Raw genomic sequence first — 25,478 nt, forward strand, 5'->3', positions numbered from 1 at the left:
TTTGAATCATCTTTGTGTTCTACATCAGCCCTGAAAAGAAAAATCAGTGGGCTTAGAGTTGAAAATGCGACGGAAACACATTTAACTAATATATTTTTTATTCAGTACATGGGAATTTAACGGCAAAAGTTATTTTTATGTGCACAACATATTTACGCACATACTTTTATCCACACGTCAATTAGATGGAAACAACTCTGATGGGAAATGTGCATATTTGTTTTTAATGCAGTTTTCTTTTTATTTATTTATGAAAATCTGTCGCCATTTGGATGGAAAACTAGCCATAGACACCCTAAAGACACTGGCAAGTGCACTAGTCCTGTGTCACTGATTATGCCTGCACATCATGGTTCACCAGCAGCACCAAACATTGGGGGTGACCAACACATGCATATCTGTATTCCCAGTCATGTGAAATTCATAGATTAGGGCCTAATTTATTTATTTTGTGGGGATCTATTTTCTTAACTAGATGTGATGCCTAGCTTAGAAAGAATACATTAATGATTAAACATAATAGGTTTGTGCTGTACTGATAGATTGTTTAACATAACAAGCTGTGATTAATGTGAGGAACCGTTAGGGGGTAGGCTGAGACAGACTTGTGATTCACACAGACACACACACTGCCTCTTTGTTAAACCGCTCAAGGACAAACTATGTCTGAGGTTGCTGACTCAAGACAAGTTGTAAAGATAACAACTAATGCCTGGCAACAGTGAAGCGCCAAGGGGCTGGGACCAGCCTGTGCGCCATCGATAGGCTGGTTAAGTTTAAACCACGCCCAGCCTCTATCCTGACAGGCCCAGCAGGGAGCGGGAACTATCTTTGTCAGGGTATTTAAAGAAGAACTTATAACAAAAGCTCAGTTCTCTGACTGCCCTGCGTGGTTTTTCAGTGGGCCCGTATATACGAACATCATATTTACCAATTCAAGTGTTTGCATTAATTAAAATACTAGTCTATTTTAGAAGACGTGTATTGACCTCTTTTTGTTCCTATACCAGATTTGAATTGACGCAATTTAACAATTTCAATTGACTAATTTCCTTATACTGTAACTCAGTAAAGTCTGAAAGTTATTGTGTTTATTAATTTTTTCAGTATATTTTTCATTTGTAAGAGATGTCCACCAGCATAATGCCAGAGACTCTAATATTCACTGTTTTAAATATGAGTCTATCTGGTAAGAACAAATGTTTATATACTGGTTCTGTTGAGTGGAAAAAACCACCACAGCAACTCAAATACATACCAACCATAACCACTTTTAAAAAGAATGTCAAAGGCTGGCTAAAGTGTGAGCAGTATAACTTTTTTTGTCTACGTAATTGTATATCCATTTATGTAAAAATTAGGGACCACAATGGAAATAAGTCCCTGACTTTATTGTGGAATCCCGGTCACTTTTACAAATATTTGTCAGTTTTTTTAAACTGACAAATAAAATCTATCAATCAATCCAAACTGTGCAGCGGCTATTTGATTAATGGAAAGATACATCTGGAAGAAGTTTGGAACCACCAAAAGATTTCTGCAGCATTGAAGGTCTCCAAGAACACAGTGGCCTCCATCATTCTTAAATGGAAGATGTTTGGAACCACCAAGTCTCTTCCTAGAGCTGGCCGCCCGGCCAAACTGAGCAATCGGTGGAGAAGGGCCTTGGTCAGGGAGGTGACCAAGAACCCGATGGTCACTCTGACAGAGCTCCAGAGTTATGGGGTATTGTGTGTAGATTGATGAGGGAAAATAAATAAATAATACATTTTAGAATAAGGCTGTAACGGAACAAAATGTGGAAAAAGTGAAGGGGTCTGAAAATTTTTCCGAATGTACTTTAAAACAAGCTAGCAAGCACACCACATTTTCTTCAGGAAATTGAGTTTTCAGGGATCACTGTTAGCCTTAAGAGTTTATTTATTAGAAAGAAGAACTACAGCTAGCTATCAGTAGGTCTATAGACAAACCTATTCTACATAGTTCTAGCTTTCATCACTAGATGCACCATCATATTTATCTCCCCAAATAATAGGCTAATGTTCTAATCATTACATCATCATTGAACAAAAACCTAACTTAATTTACACTGAACGTTTTACAAAAGTAATTTGTGAGTCTTTATCTGAAACCCACAGCATGAATGATTCAGTGTTTTCCACATGATCCTGCATTTTATTCCCATCATCTGACAGAAGATCTTTGTCCTATGTCTTTCTTCTTTTAGTTCACACACAACAACTGTAGTGTAGACATGTTTGTAATCTAACTGTCCCACAATCCAAAGTAATAAGGTTGATATAGTAGTCTATCAAAGTAATCAGACCGATTGTTTTACTATATGTAACTGCTTTGCTTTAAATAGTAAAGTAAAACTTTTACCATTACCACAAAAATCATTTTAAAGAGCTAATGCAAGCCCCGCAACTTGACTTGTAAAGTTATCATCTAGAGGTTTGAACAAGGCATATTTTGTGTATTTTAAACTGATGCTGCTGAGGTTAACTTTTTTGCGAAATACGATGTGTATAGAGAAGACTTCTGTTCTTAAGAGCTGATACAGTATGATAGGGAAAGACAAAGGTCCAGTATGAAGGAGAATGGGATACATTTTACATGTAAGTCATTTAGCAGACGCTCTTATCCAGAGCGACTTACAGTTAGTGAGTGCATATATTTTCATACTGGCCCCCCGTGGGAAACGAACCCACAACCCTGGCGTTGCAAGCGCCATGCTCTACCAACTGAGCTACAGGGGACTACCAATACAGGAATTGAGTTTTAAGAGCATACTGAGTAGAACATCGTTAGATACAGTATAAAAAATGGTGTTACCAATACAGGAATTTAGTTTAAAGAGCATACTGAGTAGAACATCGTTAGATACAGTCTAATACAGTCTATTTTTAAAAAAGAGAAACGGGGCTGGTAGATAAGATTTAGTTCCTCCTTGTCTCTTGCCCACACTCCAGTACAGTAGGTGGCGATAATGGACCATAACGTTGGATGCCAACCGCCGATAAACCCCACAGAAAAATAAGTATTCTTATTCGGTGGGATCTCTAGCTACATCAACCAAGACTCAAGAAAACCAACACAGTTTAGCTAGCTAAACATCTGCGTCTCCGTTTGCCTGATGGATTTGGAAGACCCAAAACTTGCGAACGCGTTTGTGAAATTACACAACATATTACAGGTAAGATTAGGAGGACCATTGCCTATACAACTGTCCACACAGCACCCTTGAAACATTGCTAATTTTAGTGAGTCATAGCTAGCTAGTAACAAACAATCTGTACAAACACTGTAGGTTGCATATATTGCAGTATTAGGACCAGAATGTTTTCTTTTTTATCTAATTTGTCTCTCTTAGACAGACACCGAGAAGCAGTTGACTAATGCTCATGCATGCGAGATTTGGTTCTGGGTTCCGAGATTATTTACCCAAACAGAAGTTTTATTTATCCGATCACATTACAGTAGTATTCCAAATTCCCCGCCCATGCGCACCTCAAGTTTCCTCGCGTACCTAGCTAGCATTCATAGTCTAGTATATCTGTTCCTGTAGCCCTTGATGATGACTCTGAGTTCCATTACATTACACTTAAGAGTCATTGGACGAAGGCGTCGTCTGTAGGGGGAAGTTTTATTAAAAACCCCGACGCACAATCTGCGCGTCGCTTACACTACGGTATTGGAAGCATAAGGACCCTTATAAGGTTAAAGGGACAATCAGCAGTTGCTACATCCATTTTTGGATTTAAACTTAAATTATATATACCCATTGATGCTTGAAGAATATAATTTATGTATAAATGTCTCATGAGCTTAGTTCAACTTTCATAGCCCATCAGAACGTTTGTAAACAAAGAAAATGTAAACAAACACTATGTAGCCTCAAAACATGGTTAAAACTATAATATTTATATAATGGATGGTCAGTCTATGAATTTGAATGTTAGCGTTTCTCCAGCCCCATCCCTTAGGTTTTTTACCGAACCAGGGGCGGGGAGGGCTTTGTTATTGTTTGTACTACTGATTGATACACATCTTGATAGGGTTAGTGTTCCCACATGGCCTTATCTCCATGTTACAGCGCTTGCTTGCTTGTTTACTGAAAACAGGAGGAAGGCAAGAGGCGACCACTTGTGCTAATTAGCTATCTAACATGCTCCGAACACCTGTGTGTAAGCGCAGTGGTGTAAAGTACTTAAGTAGAAATACTTTAAGGTACTACTTAAGTCGTTTTTTGGGGTATCTGTACTTTACTTTGCTATTTATATTTTTGACAACTTTTAGTTTTACTTCACTACATTCCTAAAGAAAATAATGTACTTTTACTCTATACATTTTCACTGACACCCAAAAGTAATCGTTACATTTTGAATGCATTTTAATTTTTTAAACATTTTAGTCATTTAGCAGACGCTCTTATCCATAGCGACTTACACTTAGTGAGTGCATACATTTTTATTTTTTCATACCCCCCGTGGGAATCGAACCCACAACCCTGACGTTGCAAACGCAATGCTCTACCAACTGAGCTACATCCCTGCCGGCCATTCCCTCCCCTACCCCTTAGACCACTGTGCCACTCGGGAGGCTTAGCAGGACAGGAAAATGGTCAAATTCACACACTTATCAAGAGAACATCCTGGTCATGCCTATTGCCTCTGATCTGGTGGACTTACTAAATACACATGCTTAGTTTGTAAATTATGTCTTAGTGTTGGAGTGGGGCCTTGAGTCATTTTCTATTAAGGTATCTTTACTTTTACTCAAGTATGAAAATTGGGTACTTTTTCCACCACTCCGGAAGTGTAAAGGAAATGTAGTTTCATCAGCTGGAAGCACCCATAGCTATATGGATCTTTGCAAAACTGCTACAGTAAGTGTATCTTTTTTATTTGAATGATTATTTTTCGTTGATGAAAGATAAGGGCCATATGTTTCGAAAGCCGTATCGCAAGCAGTGATTATTGACGTTTCTAAACGTTAAAACACAGCTTCGTCAGGATTGTAGTTCACATGAGGCAGTCGTGGGTGAAGGTAAATGGCTGAGAACTTTAGGGAGAAGGCAGGATGCCGCCTAGAGTTTTCGCCAGCTACTGTTCCTGAAGACCTCCAGGATGGTAGGATTTAGCCATCTGTCTACTTGAGGAAACGGTGCTAAGTTTATGATAAATTATACAGCTTTTTAAGTCATTACCCAATTGAAAAGCATCCCAACATTAATTGCAGGAAATGAAGCACACGGACACCGAGAATGTTGTCTCTGTACGCTGTTTAGCGAGAGAGACGTGCAAACCCAAGACATTCACCCCAGATGAGGTACTGGTACCTAAGCCCAGCTTCAAAAAGAAAAGAAAGGTACGTGTCCACCCATATGATGACCTCTGTTCCATATGACCAGGCAGAGTTCCATTATTATCTGTGTGATTGTTTCAATGGTTTTGCACAGGCTAATGATGCCCTTCTGACTCTAACATTGCACTAATGATGGAGTCAGTCAGAAGGGTAAAGGCTAATGGTGACCCAGTCTTCATTTTTCCAACAAGAAGTGACTGAAATATTCGTCCAACACCTATTTTTCAGTGGCAATTGACAAGACTATAATTTACTAAATAGACCCAGAAAAAATAGAACTTAACTAAAACTATTTTTCATTTCAGTTGACTAAAAGGACAGAAACGTCTCTTTGTGAGTAAAATCTGACTGCTAAGTAGACTGGCCAATAGTTTGGAGAGATTGAGAGCTTTCCAGTGATGATCACCATTAATATTAGCAGCACAGATGTGCAGCCCAGTTCTGTTCAGCAGTGGAAAGGAGGAGCCACCACCGGCACACACAGCCTACATCAGTTGGTGAGCTGCGGGGGGAGCAAGAGATGAGTGTGGGCAGACCCGCTCCGCCTCCGATTATACACATCGCGCTGGCAACTCTCTTGCTTCCCCTTAAACTAACCAGTCCCTACCAGCCTTCTAGTTAGCTACCCTTTGCCTGTTTTAAGAAACACAAGCTGCTTTATGAAATGAAAAACAATAGCAGCATTGAGTTTAATAGTAAAACAACAGTCTCGCTATGTTTTTCTCTCCCTTGAGTATAGAAAAGTAGGCTGTCTTTTCCCCCTTTCCACACTGCATTTCATAGCCAGGCTCAGTAGTCATGTCTCCCTCTTTTCCTCAGAGAAAACAACTTGATTTGAGCCCTTACCCTGAGGGCAGAGTGACCACAACCTGTACTCTCTGCGTAGCCAGATTTGTCTGACGGACAGTTTCTATGGCCAGGCTGTGCTCACTGAGTCTCTGTCTCTCTCTCTGTGTTTGTGTGTGTGTGTCTGTTTGTTTTGTATGTAATGTGTAATATCTATGTAGGCTGAATTAAGAATTTACATGGCCAGATCATTCTTATATACGTTTGCTGCATATTTCTGCTGTTGAGAAGAGAAGAGGATGTTATGCAGGACAATCTGTTGGTAGGACAAGGTTATGTATGTTAGTACACATGGAAGTCAGTGATGTATGTTTACTATAGGTTAATGAGGCAATACAAATGTGATGTGACTAAAATGAAAGGGCATTTAGTTGACTAAAATGGTCCACTGTTTTCATAATTTTGTCAATAACTAGACTAAATCATTATTTAATGAAGAAAATGTGACTTAAGGATATTTTAGTCAAAATGACTAAGACTAGACAAAATGTAACAAAATGTAACACTGGTGACCAGGACTATCCTGGTAAATGCAAATGTTTTTGTCTCAGAGGAAAGCACCACCTTTGAACGTGGAAGAAATAATTTTTGAAGTCAGAGAAGCAGAAAGTCGAAGATGAAGACGTATAGTATGGTACTCATTGTGGTCTAGATTAGAATACATATAGAGACATGCCTGGGTCATGTTTCATTAGACAACAAACTGAAGAAAACTGATTGAAACAGGAAGGGACTAGCTGCAATTGTCCAAGAAGAAATGCTTGTTTTTCTTTTAGGTTGCGCAAAAATGTTGGTATGGTGAGCGCTAATGAATACAACTCTGTTGGTGACCTCACTTTACTCTTTGTTTTCACATTGCAGATACAACCTGGAGGTCTATCGACATATGAATTGGAACGGTTGGAAAATATCAGACAAAACCAAGAGTTCCTGACCTCCATAAAACTGCTTGAGGTTAGTTTGTTGAAGAACAGAGTTTCAATGGTATCTACAGTGCATTCGGAAAGTATTCAGACCCCTTGACTTTTCCCACATTTTGTTACGTTACTGCCTTATTCTAAAATTGATTAAATAGTTTTTTTTCTCATCAATACAATATCCCATAATGACATTGTTTTCAACTGGCTTACCTGGTTAAATAAAGGTTAAATAAAAATAAATAAATAAAATGACGAAGCAAAAACAAGCTTGGCACACCTGTATTTGGGGAGTTTCTACCATTCTTCTCTGCAGATCCTCTCAAGCTCTGTCAGGTTGGACGGGGAGCGTCGCTGCACAGCTATTTTCAGGTCTCTCCAGAGATGTTCGATCGGGTTTAAGTCCGGGCTCTGGCCGGGCACTCAAGGACATTCAGAGACTTGTCCCAAAGCCACTCCTGCGTTGTCTTGGCTGTGTACTTAGGGTCATTGTCCTGTTGGAAGGTGAACCTTCGCCCCAGTCTGAGGTCCTGCGCGCTCTGGAGCAGGTTTTCATCAAGGATCTCTCTGTACTTTGCCCCGTTTATCGCCCCGTTCATCTTTCCCTCTGTCCTGACTAGTCTCCCAGTCCCTGCCACTGAAATACATCCCCACAGCATGATGCTGCCACCACCATGCTTCACCGTAGGGATGGTGCCAGTTTTCCTCCAGATGTGACACTTGGCATGCAGGCCAAAGAGTTCAATCTTGGTTTCATCAGACCAGAGAATCTTGTTTCTCATGGTCTGAGTCCTTTAGGTGCCTTTTGGCAAACTCCACATGGGCTGTAATGTGCCTTTTACTGAGGATCATGTCCAATCATTTGAATTTACCACAGGTGGACTCCAATGAAGTTGTAGAAACATCTCAAGGATGATCAGTGGAAACAGGATGCACCTGAGCTCAATTTGAGTCTCATAGCAAAGGGCCTGAATACTTATGTAAATAAGATATTTATGTTTTTATATATTTTTTATAAATTTGCAAACATTTATAAAAACCTGTTTTCGCTTTGTCATTATGGGGTATTCTGTGAAGATCGAAAACCATTATATTTAATAAATTTTAGAATAAGGCTGTAAAGTAACAAAATGTGGAAAAAGGGAAGGGGTCTGAAAACTTTCTGAATTCACTGTGCCTATGCAAATGATTGTTTCCTCAATAGGCCAAGCAGGATTTGAAACCAGAAACAACACAGAGAGGTCTCAAGAGACAGAAACTAAGGTAATGACAGATTAAACATTTGTTCCACTGAAAATATTTATTTATTACTTGGAATGTTTCCTATTTACTTGCATTTGTCAGTCATTAGCTAGGTTTCCATCCAATTGTCGACAGATTTTCATGTGGATATTCTAAAATCCGCATAAAGAAAATATGCACATTTTCCCACCAGTGGTGTGTTTCCACCAAACGGACTTGTTGCAGATAAAAATCAGTGCGTGATGACGTAGTGCACACACAATATATTTTTTCTTTTGAGTTTTCATGTACCGAATAAAAATCAAAAGTTCAATGTGTTTCCATCGCATTTTCAACTCTACTGATAGATTTGTCACAAAAACTGTTGCGTTAAATAGCAAATGTGCCTACTCTGGTCTTGGCACGTGCGCTCTAGCCAACAGCTGGCAGATACAGTGTGGGTAGGCTAGTCTACATGATTATTATCCATTATTATGGATAAGAGCGAGAAGAATAGTTTTATTTGTCAAACGGCAGTCAAGCATCGATCGTCATGTCACCAGAATAAGACCCTCGATATTTGTTTGAAAGGAGCATCAAGCTCATCACCCTGTAAAGTTCATCATCATTTATTTAATCTGTAGCCTAATAAACTGCATGGTTTCCTGAGTCGTAGTCCGAGGACCACACACCATATCATCGCGTGACTCCAAGTTTACTTCGAAATGATGGTTATTATATAAATATTTGCACATTACAGCGTTTCCACCACCATTTCTCGCATAATTAATTTTACAGACACAAAAAGATCCCACCATGTCGAATGAACAAACTATCTGTCGGCAGTTATAAAATTGTACCAGTAATCATGTTTCCATCACAGCTGTCGTGATTTTTTAAAAATATGGTATGACTTTACTCACATAGAAACTGTGGATGGAAACGTGATTACTGGTAGTATTTGGTTTCAGCTCAAAGTGCATGAGCTTCAGGAATGGGTTGTAGCATAGAGAAATGTAGAATGCGAGTGTGACCGTTTCTGTTTCTAACTTATTTGTCTTCCCAATACAGTAAGGTACCCCGGACAGAAATACTGCCTCCTCGCACCAAGTCTGTGAGAATCCAGAAGATAGAAGCCGAGAAGCCGCCCCCGGAACCACGCAGGACTTATTATAAAACTGAACGTGTAAGCGACTGACCAATAGCAAATCCTGTTATGTTAGGAAATAATAACTACCTTTAACTACTCTACACAAGGATAGAAGTTGTCATGGATTAAACAGAGGCCTACACACACACTTTTGAATGCTCATGATACTTGTTTGTTTGTTTTTGTTTGTTTATACGCACTGTGTATTTAACAAAGGTGAACCGGGCCAGGAAGCCAGAGGGGCCCATCAATATGGAGCCAGTCAACATGGAGGAGGATAGTTCACTACCACCTGAGCTTCTCAAGCTGTGGACCAAGGTGGGCAGGTTTTATTTCATTCATGGTCTAGTAAAAAGCATGAGTTGACACACACAACATTTATTTTAGAGGTGCTGACTAACGAAGAGTATTGATTCAAAAGTCGTGCTATAAATTCTCAAACAACACAAAAATTCATTGATGCCCTTCCAGACTCCTTCTGCCTACCCAAGGACGTCAGAGGACAAAAATCAGTTAACCACTTAACTGAGGAACTCAATTTAACCGCAATACCCTAGATGCAGTTGCACCCCTAAAAACGAAAAACATTTGTCATAAGAAACTAGCTCCCTGGTATACAGAAAATACCCGAGCTTTGAAGCAAGCTTCCAGGAAATTGGAACGGAAATGGCGCCACACCAAACTGGAAGTCTTCCGACTAGCTTGGAAAGACAGTACCGTGCAGTACCGAAGAGCCCTCACTGCTGCTCGATCATCCTACTTTTCCAACTTAATCGAGGAAAATAAGAACAATCCAAAATTTCTTTTTGATACTGTTGCAAAGCTAACTAAAAAGCAGCATTCCCCAAGAGAGGATGGCTTTCACTTCAGCAGTGATAAATTCATGAACTTCTTTGAGGAAAAGATCATGACCATTAGAAAGCAAATTACGGACTCCTCTTTGAATCTGCGTATTCCTCCAAGGCTTAGCTGTCCTGGATCTGCACAGCTCTGCGAGGGCCTGGGATCGGGAGAGACACTTAAGTGTTTTAGTACTATATCTCTTGACACAATGATGAAAATAATCATGGCCTCTAAACCTTCAAGCTGCATACTGGATCCTATTCCTACTAAACTGCTGAAGGAGCTGCTTCCTGTGCTTGGCCCTCCTATGTTGAACATAATAAACAGCTCTCTATCCACCGGATGTGTACCAAACTCACTAAAAGTGGCAGTGATAAAGCCTCTCTTGAAAAAGCCAAACCTTGACCCGGAAAATATAAAAAACTATCGGCCTATATCGAATCTTCCATTCCTCTCAAAAATTTTAGAAAAAGCTGTTGCGCAGCAACTCACTGCCTTTCTGAAGACAAACAATGTATACGAAATGCTTCAGTCTGGTTTTAGACCCCATCATAGCACTGAGACTGCACTTGTGAAGGTGGTAAATGACCTTTTAATGGCGTCAGACCGAGGCTCTGCATCTGTCCTCGTGCTACTAGACCTTAGTGCTGCCTTTGACACCATCGATCACCACATTCTTTTGGAGAGACTGGAAACCCAAATTGGTCTACACGGACAAGTTCTGGCCTGGTTTAGATCCTACCTGTCGGAAAGATATCAGTTTGTCTCTGTGAATGGTCTGTCCTCCGACAAATCAACTGTACATTTCGGTGTTCCTCAAGGTTCCGTTTTAGGACCACTATTGTTTTCACTATATATTTTACCTCTTGGGGATGTTATTCGAAAACATAATGTTAACTTTCACTGCTATGCGGATGACACACAGCTGTACATTTCAATGAAACATGGTGAAGCCCCAAAATTGCCCTCGCTAGAAGCCTGTGTTTCAGACATAAGGAAGTGGATGGCTGAAAACTTTTTACTTTTAAACTCGGACAAAACAGAGATGCTTGTTCTAGGTCCCAAGAAACAAAGAGATCTTCTGTTAAATCTGACAATTCATCTTGATGGTTGTAAAGTCGTCTCAAATAAAACTGTGAAGGACCTCGGCGTTACTCTTGACCCTGATCTCTCTTTTGACGAACATATCAAGACTGTTTCAAGGACAGCTTTTTTCCATCTACGTAACATTGCAAAAATCAGAAATTTTCTGTCCAAAAATGATGCAGAAAAATTAATCCATGCATTTGTTACTTCTAGGTTAGACTACTGCAATGCTCTATTTTCCGGCTACCCGGATAAAGCACTAAATAAACTTCAGTTAGTGCTAAATACGGCTGCTAGAATCCTGACTAGAACCAAGAAATTTGATCATATTACTCCAGTGCTAGCTTCCCTACACTGGCTTCCTGTTAAGGCAAGGGCTGATTTCAAGGTTTTACTGTTAACCTATAAAGCGTTACATGGGCTTGCTCCTACCTATCTTTCCGAGTTGGTCCTGCCGTACATACCAATACGTACGCTACGGTCACAAGACGCAGGCCTCCTAATTGTCCCTAGAATTTCTAAGCAAACAGCGGGAGGCAGGGCTTTCTCCTATAGATCTCCATTTTTATGGAACAGTCTGCCTACCCATGTGAGAGACGCAGACTCGGTCTCAACCTTTAAGTCTTTACTGAAGACTTATCTCTTCAGTAGGTCATATGATTGAGTGTAGTCTGGCCCAGGAGTGTGAAGGTGAACGGAAAGGCTGGAGCAACGAACAGCCCTTGCTGTCTCTGCCAGGCCGGTTCCCCTCTCCACTGGGGTTCTCTGCCTCTAACCCTGTTGCAGGGGCTGAGTCACTGGCTTGCTGGTGCTCTTTCATGCCGTCCCTGGGAGGGGTGCGTCACTTGAGTGGGTTGAGTTACTGACGTGATCTTCCTGTCTGGGTTGGCGCCCCCCCCTTGGTTTGTGCTGTGGTGGAGACCTCTGTGGGCTATACTCGGCCTTGTCTCAGGATTGTAAGTTGGTGGTTGGGGATATCCCTCTAGTGGTGCGGGGGCTGTGCTTTGGCGGAGTGGGTGGGGTTATATCCTTCCTGTTTGGCCCTGTCCGGGGGTTTCTTCGGATGGGGCCACAGTGTCTCCGGACCGCTCCTGTCTCAGCCTCCAGTATTTATGCTGCAGTAGTTTATGTGTCGGGGGGCTGGGGTTAGTTGGTTATACCTGGAGTACTTCTCCTGTCTTATCCAGTGTCCTGTGTGAATTTAAGTATGCTCTCTCTAATTCTCTCGTTCTCTCTTTCTCTCGGAGAACCTGAGCCCTAGGACCATACGTCAGGACTACCGGGCATGATGACACCTTGCTGTCCCCAGTCCGCCTGGCCTTGCTGCTATTCCAGTTTCAACTGTTCTGCCTGCGGCTACGAAACCCCTACCTGTCCCAGACCTGCTGTTTTCAACTCTTAATGATCGGCTATGAAAAGCCAACTGAGAGACCTGAGCCCTAGGACCATACGTCGGGACTACCGGCCGTGGTGACTCCTTGCTGTCCCCAGTCCGCCTGGCCTTGCTGCTATTCCAGTTTCAACTGTTCTGCCTGCGGTTATGGAACCCCTACCTGTCCCAGACCTGCTGTTTTCAACTCTTAATGATCGGCTATGAAAAGCCAACTGAGATTTATTCCTGATTATTATTTGACCATGCTTGTCACTTATGAACATTTTTGAACATCTTGGCATGGTTCTGTTATAATCTCCACCCGGCACAGCCAGAAGAGGACTGGCCACCCCTCATAGCCTGGTTCCTCTCTAGGTTTCTTCCTAGGTTTTCGCCTTTCTAGGGAGTTTTTCCTAGCCACCGTGCTTCTACACCTGCATTACTAGCTGTTTGGGGTTTTAGGCTGGGTTTCTGTACAGCACTTCGAGATATTAGCTGATGTAAGAAGGGCTATATAAAATAAAATTGATTGATTGATTTGATTAGATTTGATTAGTCAATTTAAATTACATAATGTTACACCCAGCAACAGATAAATATACCAACAACTGTCGAGGCTATAAACACAACAAAGTCAAGACTTTAACAAGTCACATGGGCACTCTGTGCCATTCATTCAATCACAACAATGTCAAAATATTTACATTGACATATATTTATATATACGCCCAACAATTTAATGGGTAAACCTAATAACCAAAGTTTTGGTTGAACCCTGAAGAAGGCACTGCTTTGCCGAAACGTTAGTCATTAAGTTTACCCATTAGATTAATCGGGACATACAGTGCATTCAGAAAGAATTCAGACCCCTTCACTTTTTCCACATTTTGTTACGTTACAGCCTTATTCTAAAATTGATTAAATTGTTTTTTCCCCCCTCATCAATTTACACACACTACCCCATAATGACAAAGCAAAAACAAATATTACATTTACATAAGTATTCAGACCCTTTACTCAGTACTTTGTTGAAGCACCTTTGGCCACGATTACAGCCTCAAGTCTTCTTGGGTATGACGCTACAAGCTTGGCACACCTGTATTTGGGGAGTTTTTCCCATTCTTCTCTGCAGATCCTCTCAATTTCTGTCAGGTTGGATGGGGAGCGTCGCTGCACAGCTATTTTCAAGTCTCCAGAGATGTTCGATTGGGTTCAAGTCCAGGCTCTGGCTGGGCCACTCAAGGACATTCAGAGACTTGTCCCGAAGCCACTCCTTTCATCAGACCAGAGAATGTTGTTTATCATGGTCTGAGAGTCCTTTAGGTGCCTTTTGGCAAACTCCAAGCAGGCTGTCATATGCCTTTTACTGAGGAGTGGCTTCCGTCTGGCCACTCTACCCTAAAGGCCTGAATGGTGGAGTGCTGCAGAGATGGTTGTCCTTCTGGAAGGTTCTCCCATCTCCACAGAGGAACTCTGGAGCTCTGTCAGAGTGACCATCGGGTTCTTGGTCACCTCCCTGACCAAGGCCCTTCTCCCCTGATTGCTCAGTTTGGCCGGGCGGCCAGCTCTAGGAAGAGTCTTGGTGGTTCCAAAATTCTTCCATTTAAGAATGATGGAGGCCACTGTGTTCTTGGGGACCTTCAATGGTGCAGAACATTTTTGGTAACCTTCCCCAGATCTGTGCCTCGACACAATACTGTCTCGGAGCTCTACGGACAATTCCTTCGACCTCATGGCTTGGTTTTTGCTCTCGCATGCACTGTCAACTGTGGGGCCTTATATAGACAGGTGTGGGCATTTCCAAATCATGTCCAATCAATTGAATTTACCGCAGGTGGACTCCAATCAAGTTGTAGAAACATCTCAAGGATGATAAATGGAAACAGGATGCACCTCAATTTCGAGTCTCATAGCAAAGGGTCTGAATACTTATGTAAATAAGGTATCTGTTTATTTTCTATTTTTAATACATTTGCAAAGGTTTCTAAAAACCTGTTTTCGCTTTGTCATTATGGGCTATAATGTGTAGATTGAGGACCTTTTTTTTATTTAATCAATTTTGGAATAAGGCTGTAACGTAACAAAATGTGAAAAAAGTGAAGGTCTGAATACTTTCAGAAGATTGTGAATTTTTATACAATTTCATTCATTTTCGCAGTCGACAAGACTGAATTATGCAGAATGCACAGTTGCGTTAAACTGAGACTCAGCGATATGATGTTGCCTCGTACAGAAGGATGAACCATAGATATTGCAGATGAGCGTTATTCAAGACGATGCACTCATATAGAGTACAGTGCCTTGCAAATGTATTCATCCCCCTTGGCGTTTTTCCCATTTTGTTGCGTTACAACCAGTAATTTAAATTGATTTTTATTTGGATTTCATGTAATGGACATACACAAAATAGTCCAAATTGATGAAGTGAAATGAAAACAATAACTTATTTCAAAAAAATAACGGAAAAGTGGTGCATGCATATGTATTCACCCCCTTTGCTGTGAAGCCCCTAAATAAGATCTGGTGCAACCAATTACCTTCAGAAGTCACATAATTAGTTAAATAAAGTTCACCTGTGTGCAATCTAAGTGTCACATGATCTCAGTATATATACACCTGTTCTGAAAGGCCCCAGAGTCTGCAACACCACTAAGCAAGGGGCACCACCAAGCAAGCGGCACCATGAAGACCAAGGAGCTCTCCAAACAGGTCAGGGACAAAGTTGTGGAGAAGTACAGATCAGGGTTGGGTTATAAAAAAATAACATCCCACGGAGCACCATTAAATCCATTATTAAAAAATGGAAAGAATATGGCACCACATCAAACCTGCCAAGAGAGGGCCGCCCACCAAAACTCACGGACCAGGCAAGGAGGGCATTAATCAGAGGGGCAACAAAGAGACCAAAGATAACCCTGAAGGAGCTGCAAAGCTCCACAGCGGAGATTGGAGTATCTGTCCATAGGACCACTTTAAGCCGTACACTCCACAGAGCTGGGCTTTACGGAAGAGTGGCCAGAAAAAAGCCATTGCTTAAAGGTAAAAAAAATGCAAACACGTTTGGTGTTAGCCAAAAGGCATGTGGGAGACTCCCCAAACATATGGAAGAAGGTACTCTAGTCAGATGAGACTAAAATTGAGCTTTTTGGCCATCAAGGAAAACGCTATGTCTGGCGCAAACCCAACACCTCTCATCACCCCGAGAACACCATCCCCACAGTGAAGCGTGGTGGCAGCATCATGCTGTGGGCATGTTTTTCATCGGCAGAGACTGGGAAACTGGTCAGAATTGAAGGAATGATGATGGCACTAAATACAGGGGAATTCTTGAGAGAAACCTGTTTCAGTCTTCCAGAGATTTGAGACTGGGACGGAGGTTCACCTTCCAGCAGGACAATGACCCTAAGCATACTGCTAAAGCAACACTTGAGTGGTTTAAGGGGAAACATTTAAATGTCTTGGAATGGCCTAGTCAAAGCCCAGATCTCAATCCAATTGAGAATCTGTGGTATGACTTAAAGATTGCTGTACACCAGTGGAACCCATCCAACTTGAAGGAGATGGAGCAGTTTTGCCTTGAAGAATGGGCAAAAATCCCAGTGGCTTGATGTACCAAGCTTGTAGAGACATGCCCCAAGAGACTTGCAGCTGTAATTGCTGCAAAAGGTGGCTCTACAAAGTATTGACTTTGTAGTTATGCACGCTCAAGTTTTCTGTTTTTTTGGTCTTATTTGTTGTTTGTTTACAAAAAAATAATATTTTGCGTCTTCAAAGTGGTAGGCATGTTGTGTAAACCAAATTATACAAACCCCCCAAAAAATAAATTTAAATTCCAGGTTGTAAGGCAACAAAATAGGAAAAATGCCAAGGGGGGTGAATACTTTTGCAAGCCGCTGTATGTGCGCTGGCACACGTCACTGCTACAATGTGATGGCTATGGGACAACAACGGCAGAGAAGTTTAGCATCGCGCTTTGCACTCTTAGTTGTTGTGGAAGTCAGCCCAATACTGCTGTTTACTTGTGCATCGCTTACTCTACCCTCAAGACAATACTTTACAAACGCAACACAAGGTACTACATACACTTAAAAGGGTCTTGGCTTATAATCATTTCAGTTTAAAAGTCACATTTGGTTAGAGTCTGATGGTAGGTAGCACATTTATTCATAATCATGAGCAACTCTTCTCTCCTACTGTATGTTCAGAGCTGTTTACAGTTCACTCTTCTAACTGATCATTTACTGTTTTTTATTTTATTCCACAGGATTCAATCAAAGAAGAAAAGGAGGAGTTGGATCTCAAAGAGTGAGTTTCATTTTGGATGTTAAGGGGATCTCAAAGAGTGAGTTTATTGTTTGCCATATTTACACTTTTGCTTTTCATTTGAGAGGTTAGGCATTTGGCCATTTTCTAAGTGTTCTGTGACAAACAACAGTATTGTATTTATATTTGATGGACGTCCTGTATTGATTTGAATGTGTAGATGTGTAAAACCCTAACCTGTGCCAGGCTGACATTACATTGGGTACGTTTCTAACAGAACAGCGCCGGAGAAGATGGCTGCCGTTTTACAGCCCTCTAACCAATTGTACTATTATGTGTGTTTTTCCGCGTTATTTGTAATTAATTTTGTACATAATGTTTCTGCCTTCGTCTCTTATAACCAAAAAGAGCTTCTGGATATCAGGACAGCGATTACTCACCTCGCATTGGACGAAGATTTTTTCTTCAACGAGGCGGTCGCGATGGATATCCTACAGACACCCGACAAGGCCCAGATCCCCGTCATTCGCGTGAGGAAGAGACGGAGATATCGCAAACGCAGATCCGGGTGCCTTGTAAGGATCCGACGGCGAGCGAGTAAACTGCCTCTCCCATCAATCCTATTAGCCAACGTTCAAGCTTTTGAGAATAAAATGGACGATTTAAGATTACGGTTATCCTACCAACGGGACATTAAAAACTGTAATATCTTATGTTTCACGGAGTCGTGGCTGAACGACAACAATGATAACATTCAGCTAGCAGGCTATACGCTACATCGGCAGGACAGAACGTCTGACTCTGGTAAGACAAGGGGTGGCGGTCTCTGTATATTTGTAAACAACAGCTGGTGCACAAAATCAAATACTAAGGAAGTCTCGAGGTTTTGCTCGCCTGAGGTAGAGTATCTTATGATAAGCTGTAGACCACACTATTTACCAAGAGAGTTTTCATCTATATTTTTCATAGCTGTCTATTTACCACCACAAACCAATGCTGGCATTAAGATTGCACTGAATGAGTTGTACAAGGCCATTAATCAACAGGAAAACGCTCATCCAGATGCAGCGCTCCTAGTGGCCGGGGACTTTAATGCAGGGAAACTTAAATCCGTTCTACCTAATTTCTACCAGCATGTTAAATGTGCAACCAGAGGGAAAAAAAACTCTAGACCACCTTTACTCCACACACAGAGACGCATACAAAGCTCTCCCTCGCCCTCCATTTGGCAAATCTGACCATAACTCTATCCTCCTGATTCCTGCTTATAAGCAAAAACTGAAGCAGGAAGCACCAGTGATTCGGTTAATAAAAAAGTGGTCAGATGACGCAGATGCTAAGCTACAGGACTGTTTTGCTAGCACAGACTGGAACATGTTCCGGGATTCTTCAGACAGCATTGAGGAGTACACCACATCAGTCACTGGCTTCATCAATAAGTGCATCGATGATGTCGTCCCCACAGTGACCGTACGTACATACCCCAACCAGAAGCCATGGATTACAGGAAACATCCGCACTGAGCTAAAGGGTAGAGCTGCCGCTTTCAAGGAACGGGACTCTAACCCGGACGCTTATAAGAAATCCTGCTATGACCTCCGACGAACCATCAAACAGGCAAAGAGTCAATACAGGTCTAAGATTGAATCATACTACACTGGCTCTGACGCTCGTCGGATGTGGCATGGCTTGAAAACTATTACAGACTACAAAGGGAAGCACAGCCGCGAGCTGCCCACTGACACAAGCCTACCAGACGAGCTAAACCACTTCTATGCTCGCTTCGAGGCAAGCAACACTGAAGCATGCATGAGAGCACCAGCTGTTTCGGATGACTATGTGATCACGCTCTCCGTAGCCGATGTGAGTAAGACTTTTAAGCAGGTCAACATTCACAAGGCCGCAGGGCCAGACGGATTACCAGGACGTGTACTCCGAGCATGTGCTGACCAACTGGCAAGTGTCTTCACTGACATTTTCAACATGTCCCTGAGTCTGTAATACCAACATGTTTCAAGCAGACCACCATAGTCCCCGTGCCCAAGAACTCTAAGATAACCTGCCTAAATGACTACCGACCCGTAGCACTGACGTCTGTAGCCATGAAGTGCTTTGAAAGACTGGTCATGGCTCACATCAACAGCATAATCCCAGAAACCCTAGACCCACTCCAATTTGCATACCGCCCCAACAGATCCACAGATGATGCAATCTCTATCGCACTCCACACTGCCCTTTCCCACCTGGACAAGAGGAACACCATGTGAGAATGCTATTCATTGACTACAGCTCAGCATTCAACACCATAGTGCCCTCTAAGCTCATCACTAAGCTAAGGATCCTGGGACTAAACACCTCCCTCTGCAACTGGATCCTGGACTTCCTGACGGGCCGCCCCCAGGTGGTAAGGGTAGGTAACAACACATCTGCCACACTGATCCTCAACACGGGGGCCCCTCAGGGGTGCGTGCTCAGTCCCCTCCTGTACTCTCTGTTCACCCATGACTGCATGGCCAGGCACGACTCCAACACCATCATTAAGTTTGCCGACGACACAACAGTGTTAGGCCTGATCACCGACAACGATGAGACAGCCTATAGGGAGGAGGTCAGAGATCTGGCCGTGTGGTGCCAGGACAACAACCTCTCCCTCAACGTGACCAAGACAAAGGAGATGATTGTGGACTACAGGAAAAAAAAGAGGACTGAGCACGCCCCCATTCTCATCGACGGGGCTGTAGTGGAACAGGTTGAGAGCTTCAAGTTCCTTGGTGTCCACATCACCAACGAACTATCATGGTCCAAACACACCAAGACAGTCGTGAAGAGGGCACGACAAAGCCTATTCCCCCTCAGGAGACTAAAAAGATTTGGCATGGGTCCTCAGATCCTCAAAAAATTCTACAGCTGCACCATCGAGAGCATCCTGACTGGTTGCATCACCGCCTGGTATGGCAACTGCTTGACCGCTGACCGCAAGGCACTACAGAGGGTAGTGCGTACGGCCCAGTACATCACTGGGGCAAAGCTCCCTGCCATCCAGGACCTCTATACCAGGCGGTGTCAGAGGAAGGCCCTCAAAATTGTCAAAGACTCCAGCCACCCTAGTCATAGACTGTTCTCTCTGCTACCGCACGGCAAGCGGTACCGGAGTGCCAAGTCTAGGTCCGAAAGACTTCTCAACAGCTTCTACCCCCAAGCCATAAGACTCCTGAACAGCTAATCATGGCTACCCGGACTATTTGCACTGCCCCCCCACCCCATCCTTTTTACGCTGCTGCTACTCTGTTAAGTATTTATGCATAGTCACTTTAACTCTACCCACATGTACATATTACCTCAACTACCTCAACTAGCCGGTGCCCCCGCACATTGACTCTGCAACGGTACCCCCCTGTATATATAGCCTCCCTACTGTCACTTTATTTTACTGTATATATAGCCTCCCTACTGTCACTTTATTTTACTTCTGCTCTTTTTTTCTCAACACTTTTTTTGTTGTTGTTTTATTCTTACTTTTTTTGTTTAAAATAAATGCACTGTTGGTTAAGGGCTGTAAGTAAGCATTTCACTGCAATGTCTGCACCTGTTGTATTCGGCGCATGTGACCAATAAGATTTGATTTGATTTGATTTGTTTCCAGGTACCGTAATACTCTGAAGAGCATGGAGCTGAGTGAGATTGGAGGAGTAGCTAAGGTGGTGAAGAGTCGTATCTTCTCTGCTGCCTTCCACCCGTGTAGCAGTCGTCTGCTCATGGCTGCTGGGGACAAGTGGGGAGGAGTGGGGCTGTGGAACCTCGTGAGTACTCTCTCAGTATCTCACACACCCACACAGCTTTGTTTTAGTGAATTTTCAGGACTTATTGGGGAGTAAACATGTATTCTTATTCAAAATCCTAGTTTCCCTCAACCTAAATTTAACCCAAACCCCTAAACCTAACCTTAACCCCAAATCCTAAAACTAACCCTTAAGCCTAAAATAGAATTGTAAAAATTCAGGCATGAAAAAAGTCCAGGTCTGTCACATCCTACAGACCTGTTGACCCTCAGCTACGACGGGACACTACGGAGCACAGACGTGGAGAAAGCCATTTTTGATGAGGTACTGTGCATAATATGATTATAGTATACAGGTATGCCATTTAGAATTCATTCAAAGTGACATAGAATAGTGCATGCATATGTGTGACCCCAGCGGCTATTGAACACACTCTTCAGACCTAGGATTCCCTGTTCTGTCTTTTTACTGCTGTAGTCTCTCTACACCTACATTATCTCTGTCCTTTCTCCAACTAGGTGTATCGGATCAAGGATGGCTTGAGAACCTTTGACTTCCTGTCACATGACTGTTCGACGTTAGTCACCGGGGACTGGTATGGAGACGTTGCCATCGTTGACAGGCGGACTCCAGGGTAAAGTCACATCGTTTTTATTTCTCTCTGTACAAGGACTGGCCATTGTGTTTAAGTCAAGTCAAAAAGCTAATTGCTAATGCCTTAGTAATGTTGGTCTGTCTCGTTTTTACTCAGAACCTCTCATGAGTCCCTCCATAGCCTGGATACCAAGACGGTTCGCTGTGTTCACGTCCACCCTGTTCAGAAGCAGTACATCATGGTGGCTGAGAACAGGTACGAAATGGGAATTAGTGCTATGATGTACAATATGTCAACCATTCAGCTCGACCATTGTCATTATGGCAACCAATCTCTACACTCAAGCCTTGAGACAATCCTATGCTTTCTAGTAAGTTGATTTGTGTATTGTTTGCAAAATTATGACTTACTGCAGCCCTTGGAGTTGTATGAATAGTCCTCTTCAGAAAATCCACTTTCTATTTCATTAATCTTTTATGTTGCCAAAACTGATATTGAATTTTCTCTAGTATTGTGAGCATTTACGATGCTCGATGTTTGAAGGCGTCGTCGAGCGAGCCAGTCTCCCAGCTCTATTGTCACTCAAAGAGCATCTCAAGTGCCTACTTCTCTCCTGGCACTGGTAACAGAGTAGTGACCACCTGCCTAGACGACAACATCAGGTGAGTCTGTCTGCATGCTACAGTAAGACGTTAGTACATTAAAATATGTAAAGAGATGGGGGTAATTATGAAAAAATTGCTCAAGTTCAAATGAATCATTTGCTAATATGCTATCATAAAAGTTACTGTGCTTATGGTCCAATACTTACTTGAAACCTGAAATATTTTGCAATTAAATGTACTTTGTTTTTGTTTTTCAGGATTTACGATACCTCGGAACTGACCTCCAGAGCTCCGCTACTGACCTCCGTCCAGTAATTTCATTATACTATCACATTTTGAAAACTAAACTGACCAGGTCTCTCTTGAAAAATAGTTTTGTACCTCAATGAGACTACCTGGATAAAAAAAGGTTAAATTAAAAAAACTAAACATTGTGGAAAGATCCCTCAACCTCTGTTTGCATTGGTTTACTCTCCAGTGCCTGTGTTATTTCTAGTATGTGGGCTTTGTACCAATAGACACAATCCAGCAGCTCCAGGATCTGTGTAGTAGTGTATTTGTGTAGTGCTGCCATACCTATAGTTATGACAAAGTTTATATCTAATGAATCCATTTCCTTTGTCCCGCTTTGCAGACATGACATGGAAACGGGGCATTCGCTGTCCAACCTGCAGGCGGTGTGGGACCCCAAGAGGGACGACTGCTTCGTTGTGGGCAGCATGCATCAGCCTTGCAGAGTCCAGGTATAAGCATTCCTTTGTTCCCACGTCTATCATATACAGTGCCTTCAGAAAGTATTCACACCCCTTGACTTTTCCCCCCATTTTGTTGTGTTACAGCCTGAATTTAAAATTGATTACATTTAGATTTTTTTTGTCACTGGCCTAGACACAATACTGGAATTATGTTTTTTGAAATTGTTACCAATTAATTGTGTATGGGTGGTCCTCTGTAGCTCAGCTGGTAGAGCACGGCGCTTGTAACGCCAAGGTAGTGGGTTCGATCCCCGGGACCACCCATACACAAAAAAATGTATGCACGCATGACTGTAAGTCGCTTTGGATAAAAGCGTCTGCTAAATGGCATATTATTATTAAAATTTAATTAAAAATGAAAAGATGAAATGTCTTGAGTCTATAAATATTCAACCCCTTTTTTAAGGAAAATAAGTTCAGGAGTAAAAATGTGCTTAATAAGTCACATAATAAGTTGCATGGACACACTGTGTGCAATAATAGTGTTTAACATAATTTTTGAATGACTACCTCATCTCTGTACCCCACACATACAATTATCTGTAAGGTCCCTCAGTCAAGCAGTGCATTTCAAACACAGATTCAACCGCAAAGAAGGCCACCTATTGGTAGATGGGTAAACATTTAAAGAAGCAGACATTGAATATCCCTTTGAGCATGGTGAAGTTATTAATTACACTTTGGATGGTGTATCAATACACCCAGTCACTACAAAGATACAGGCGTCCTTTCTAATGCCGTTGCCGGAGAGGAAGGAAACTGCTCAGGGAATTTGTCTACCAGTTTGACATTACAGAGCATTTTGTGTAGATCGTTGACAAAAAATGACAATGAAATCCATTTTAATTCCACTTTGTAACACCACATTTTGAAAAAGTTGAGGGGTGTCAATACTTTCTGAAGGCACTGTACCTCAATAGCAATAAGTAAGATCTGAGGTCGTGTTAGTATTCCACTAACAGAATGTGTAAGGTCATTGTACAAGTTATGGATTATGTGGCTATACATGATGTGTATGATATGGGTAACGTTTAATATATTTTGAATACAGCAGCACTGAAAGTGTCCAAGACAATTTTCTCCTTTGGGACAATAAAGTATATCATTTTCTATCCAGGTGTTCCATGAGAGTGGGAAGCTCCAGCACTCCTTCCAGGACCCAAAGATCACCACGGTGCTCTCCGTCACAGCCTTCCACCCCACCAGGAACGCTCTACTGGGGGGTAACGCCTCCGGACGACTGTATGTCTTCACCGACTGAGAGGAGGAACCTGGGCCAGTGTTCACAAAGCATCTCAGAGTAAGAGGGCTGATCTAGGATCAGGTACCCACCCTCTTATTCATTATGATCTGAAAGGCTCAACTGATCGTAGATCAGCACTCTTACTCTAAAATGCTTTATCAATACGGGCCCAGAACATATGCTTAGAATAGACCAAAATAAGTGGTTGTTTTTTATGTTCATCTCCAAGCTGCCTATGCTGTTGTTACACATGATTGAAAAAAATAATACATGATCAATTTGTTGATATTTTGTTAGTAAATAAAGTTATAGCTGAAGTTGCGCTTTTCATGTAGTTTATTACATTTTCAATATGGAGGCTGAGGCTGACAAGTCGTGTTATTATAAAGTTCTCTAATGAGAGCAATAGAAGACCGCCTAGTGACGATGTAGTACCAGTGTTTCATCTCTAGGTGGCAGTGTTTTAATACATTCATAACAACTACACTGAAGTCATACTAGCACTGGTTAAGGCGTCCACATACATTGGTTCGGTTTGCTCCTAGCAGAACTCGGCTAGGCGACGTGAACGTCTGTGCTCGTATACTCCCTAAAGAAAAAAGCGGCAATAGTACTGTTTGTCCCTCTTGAGCCACCGTAGCAACAACATAGCCAGAAACCATAGATAGAGGACTCATCTTTATATCTGTGCCATTATAGTGTCTGTGCCATTATAGTGTCTGTGCCAGCATGGGCAGCGCCAGTGAGGCTACAACCATAGGAATCCCCACCCAGTTGACTAATTTGTCTATTTGAAAATGGTGGAAGCGCTCAATGGCTCTGCCCATGCTAAAACTGTCTTTTGGCCACTAGAGGCCTCTATTTGCTGCCAGAAACACTTCCTCAAAATAGTCCAAATTAATCTAAGATAAATCAAGAAATCTGTCATAAATGGACGTTTTTGCTGAGGTCTTAGTCGCGCAATGTTACATCTAACTAAGATGTTTGGTGCAGTATTTCTCAATGAATAAATGTGCATGAAAACGAGTCGTCTCTCGTTGAATGACAACAAACACTAGGAGTAGTACTGTTGACCAGTCACCGACGAAGGGGCGTAGACTTCGGCTACCAAACTTCGATTTGCCTCAAGAACAATTGTTTCCTCGAACAGCCGAAAAAAAGACCTGCCGAAACAACAAAACGAACAAAGTCACAAAATTGTCACAATATATGCACAAACTGTTTAGACTGGGAAGCATATGGTAAGCTTTACAAGGAACCATCAGAAATAACAAATATTGTAAAATAAGTGTTACAATGGTTGAGATGGTATGAGTAAGACTCACGAGGTGAGGGACATGGCACACACATTTAAGAATAAATTATATTTATTGATAAATTAATCATCGAATACACCAGTCTTCATTCTGTGATAAAAATATTCAGTCTTGATTGGG

General features: G+C 42.0%; 1 protein-coding gene across 1 annotated transcript; it reads left to right on the forward strand.

Annotated features, from left to right (window-relative positions):
• Positions 1 to 3,048: 3,048 nt before the first annotated feature.
• LOC311106226 (WD repeat-containing protein 76-like) lies at positions 3,049 to 24,357 on the forward strand. The gene is made up of 15 exons (XM_084188417.1): positions 3,049 to 3,196; positions 5,242 to 5,370; positions 7,075 to 7,167; positions 8,335 to 8,393; positions 9,423 to 9,537; positions 9,718 to 9,819; positions 17,067 to 17,107; positions 20,709 to 20,911; positions 21,083 to 21,168; positions 21,363 to 21,478; positions 21,596 to 21,694; positions 21,949 to 22,101; positions 22,302 to 22,355; positions 22,679 to 22,787; positions 23,917 to 24,357. Exons 1-15 carry the CDS (start codon positions 3,137 to 3,139, stop codon positions 24,058 to 24,060), a joined length of 1,563 nt encoding a protein of 520 aa, XP_084044543.1. The 5' UTR covers positions 3,049 to 3,136; the 3' UTR covers positions 24,061 to 24,357.
• The last annotated feature ends 1,121 nt before the right edge of the window (positions 24,358 to 25,478 follow it).

Source organism: Coregonus lavaretus (assembly GCF_964263955.1).
Source record: "Coregonus lavaretus genome assembly, contig: HAP1_SCAFFOLD_275, whole genome shotgun sequence".
Classification (NCBI taxonomy): Eukaryota; Metazoa; Chordata; class Actinopteri; order Salmoniformes; family Salmonidae; genus Coregonus; species Coregonus lavaretus.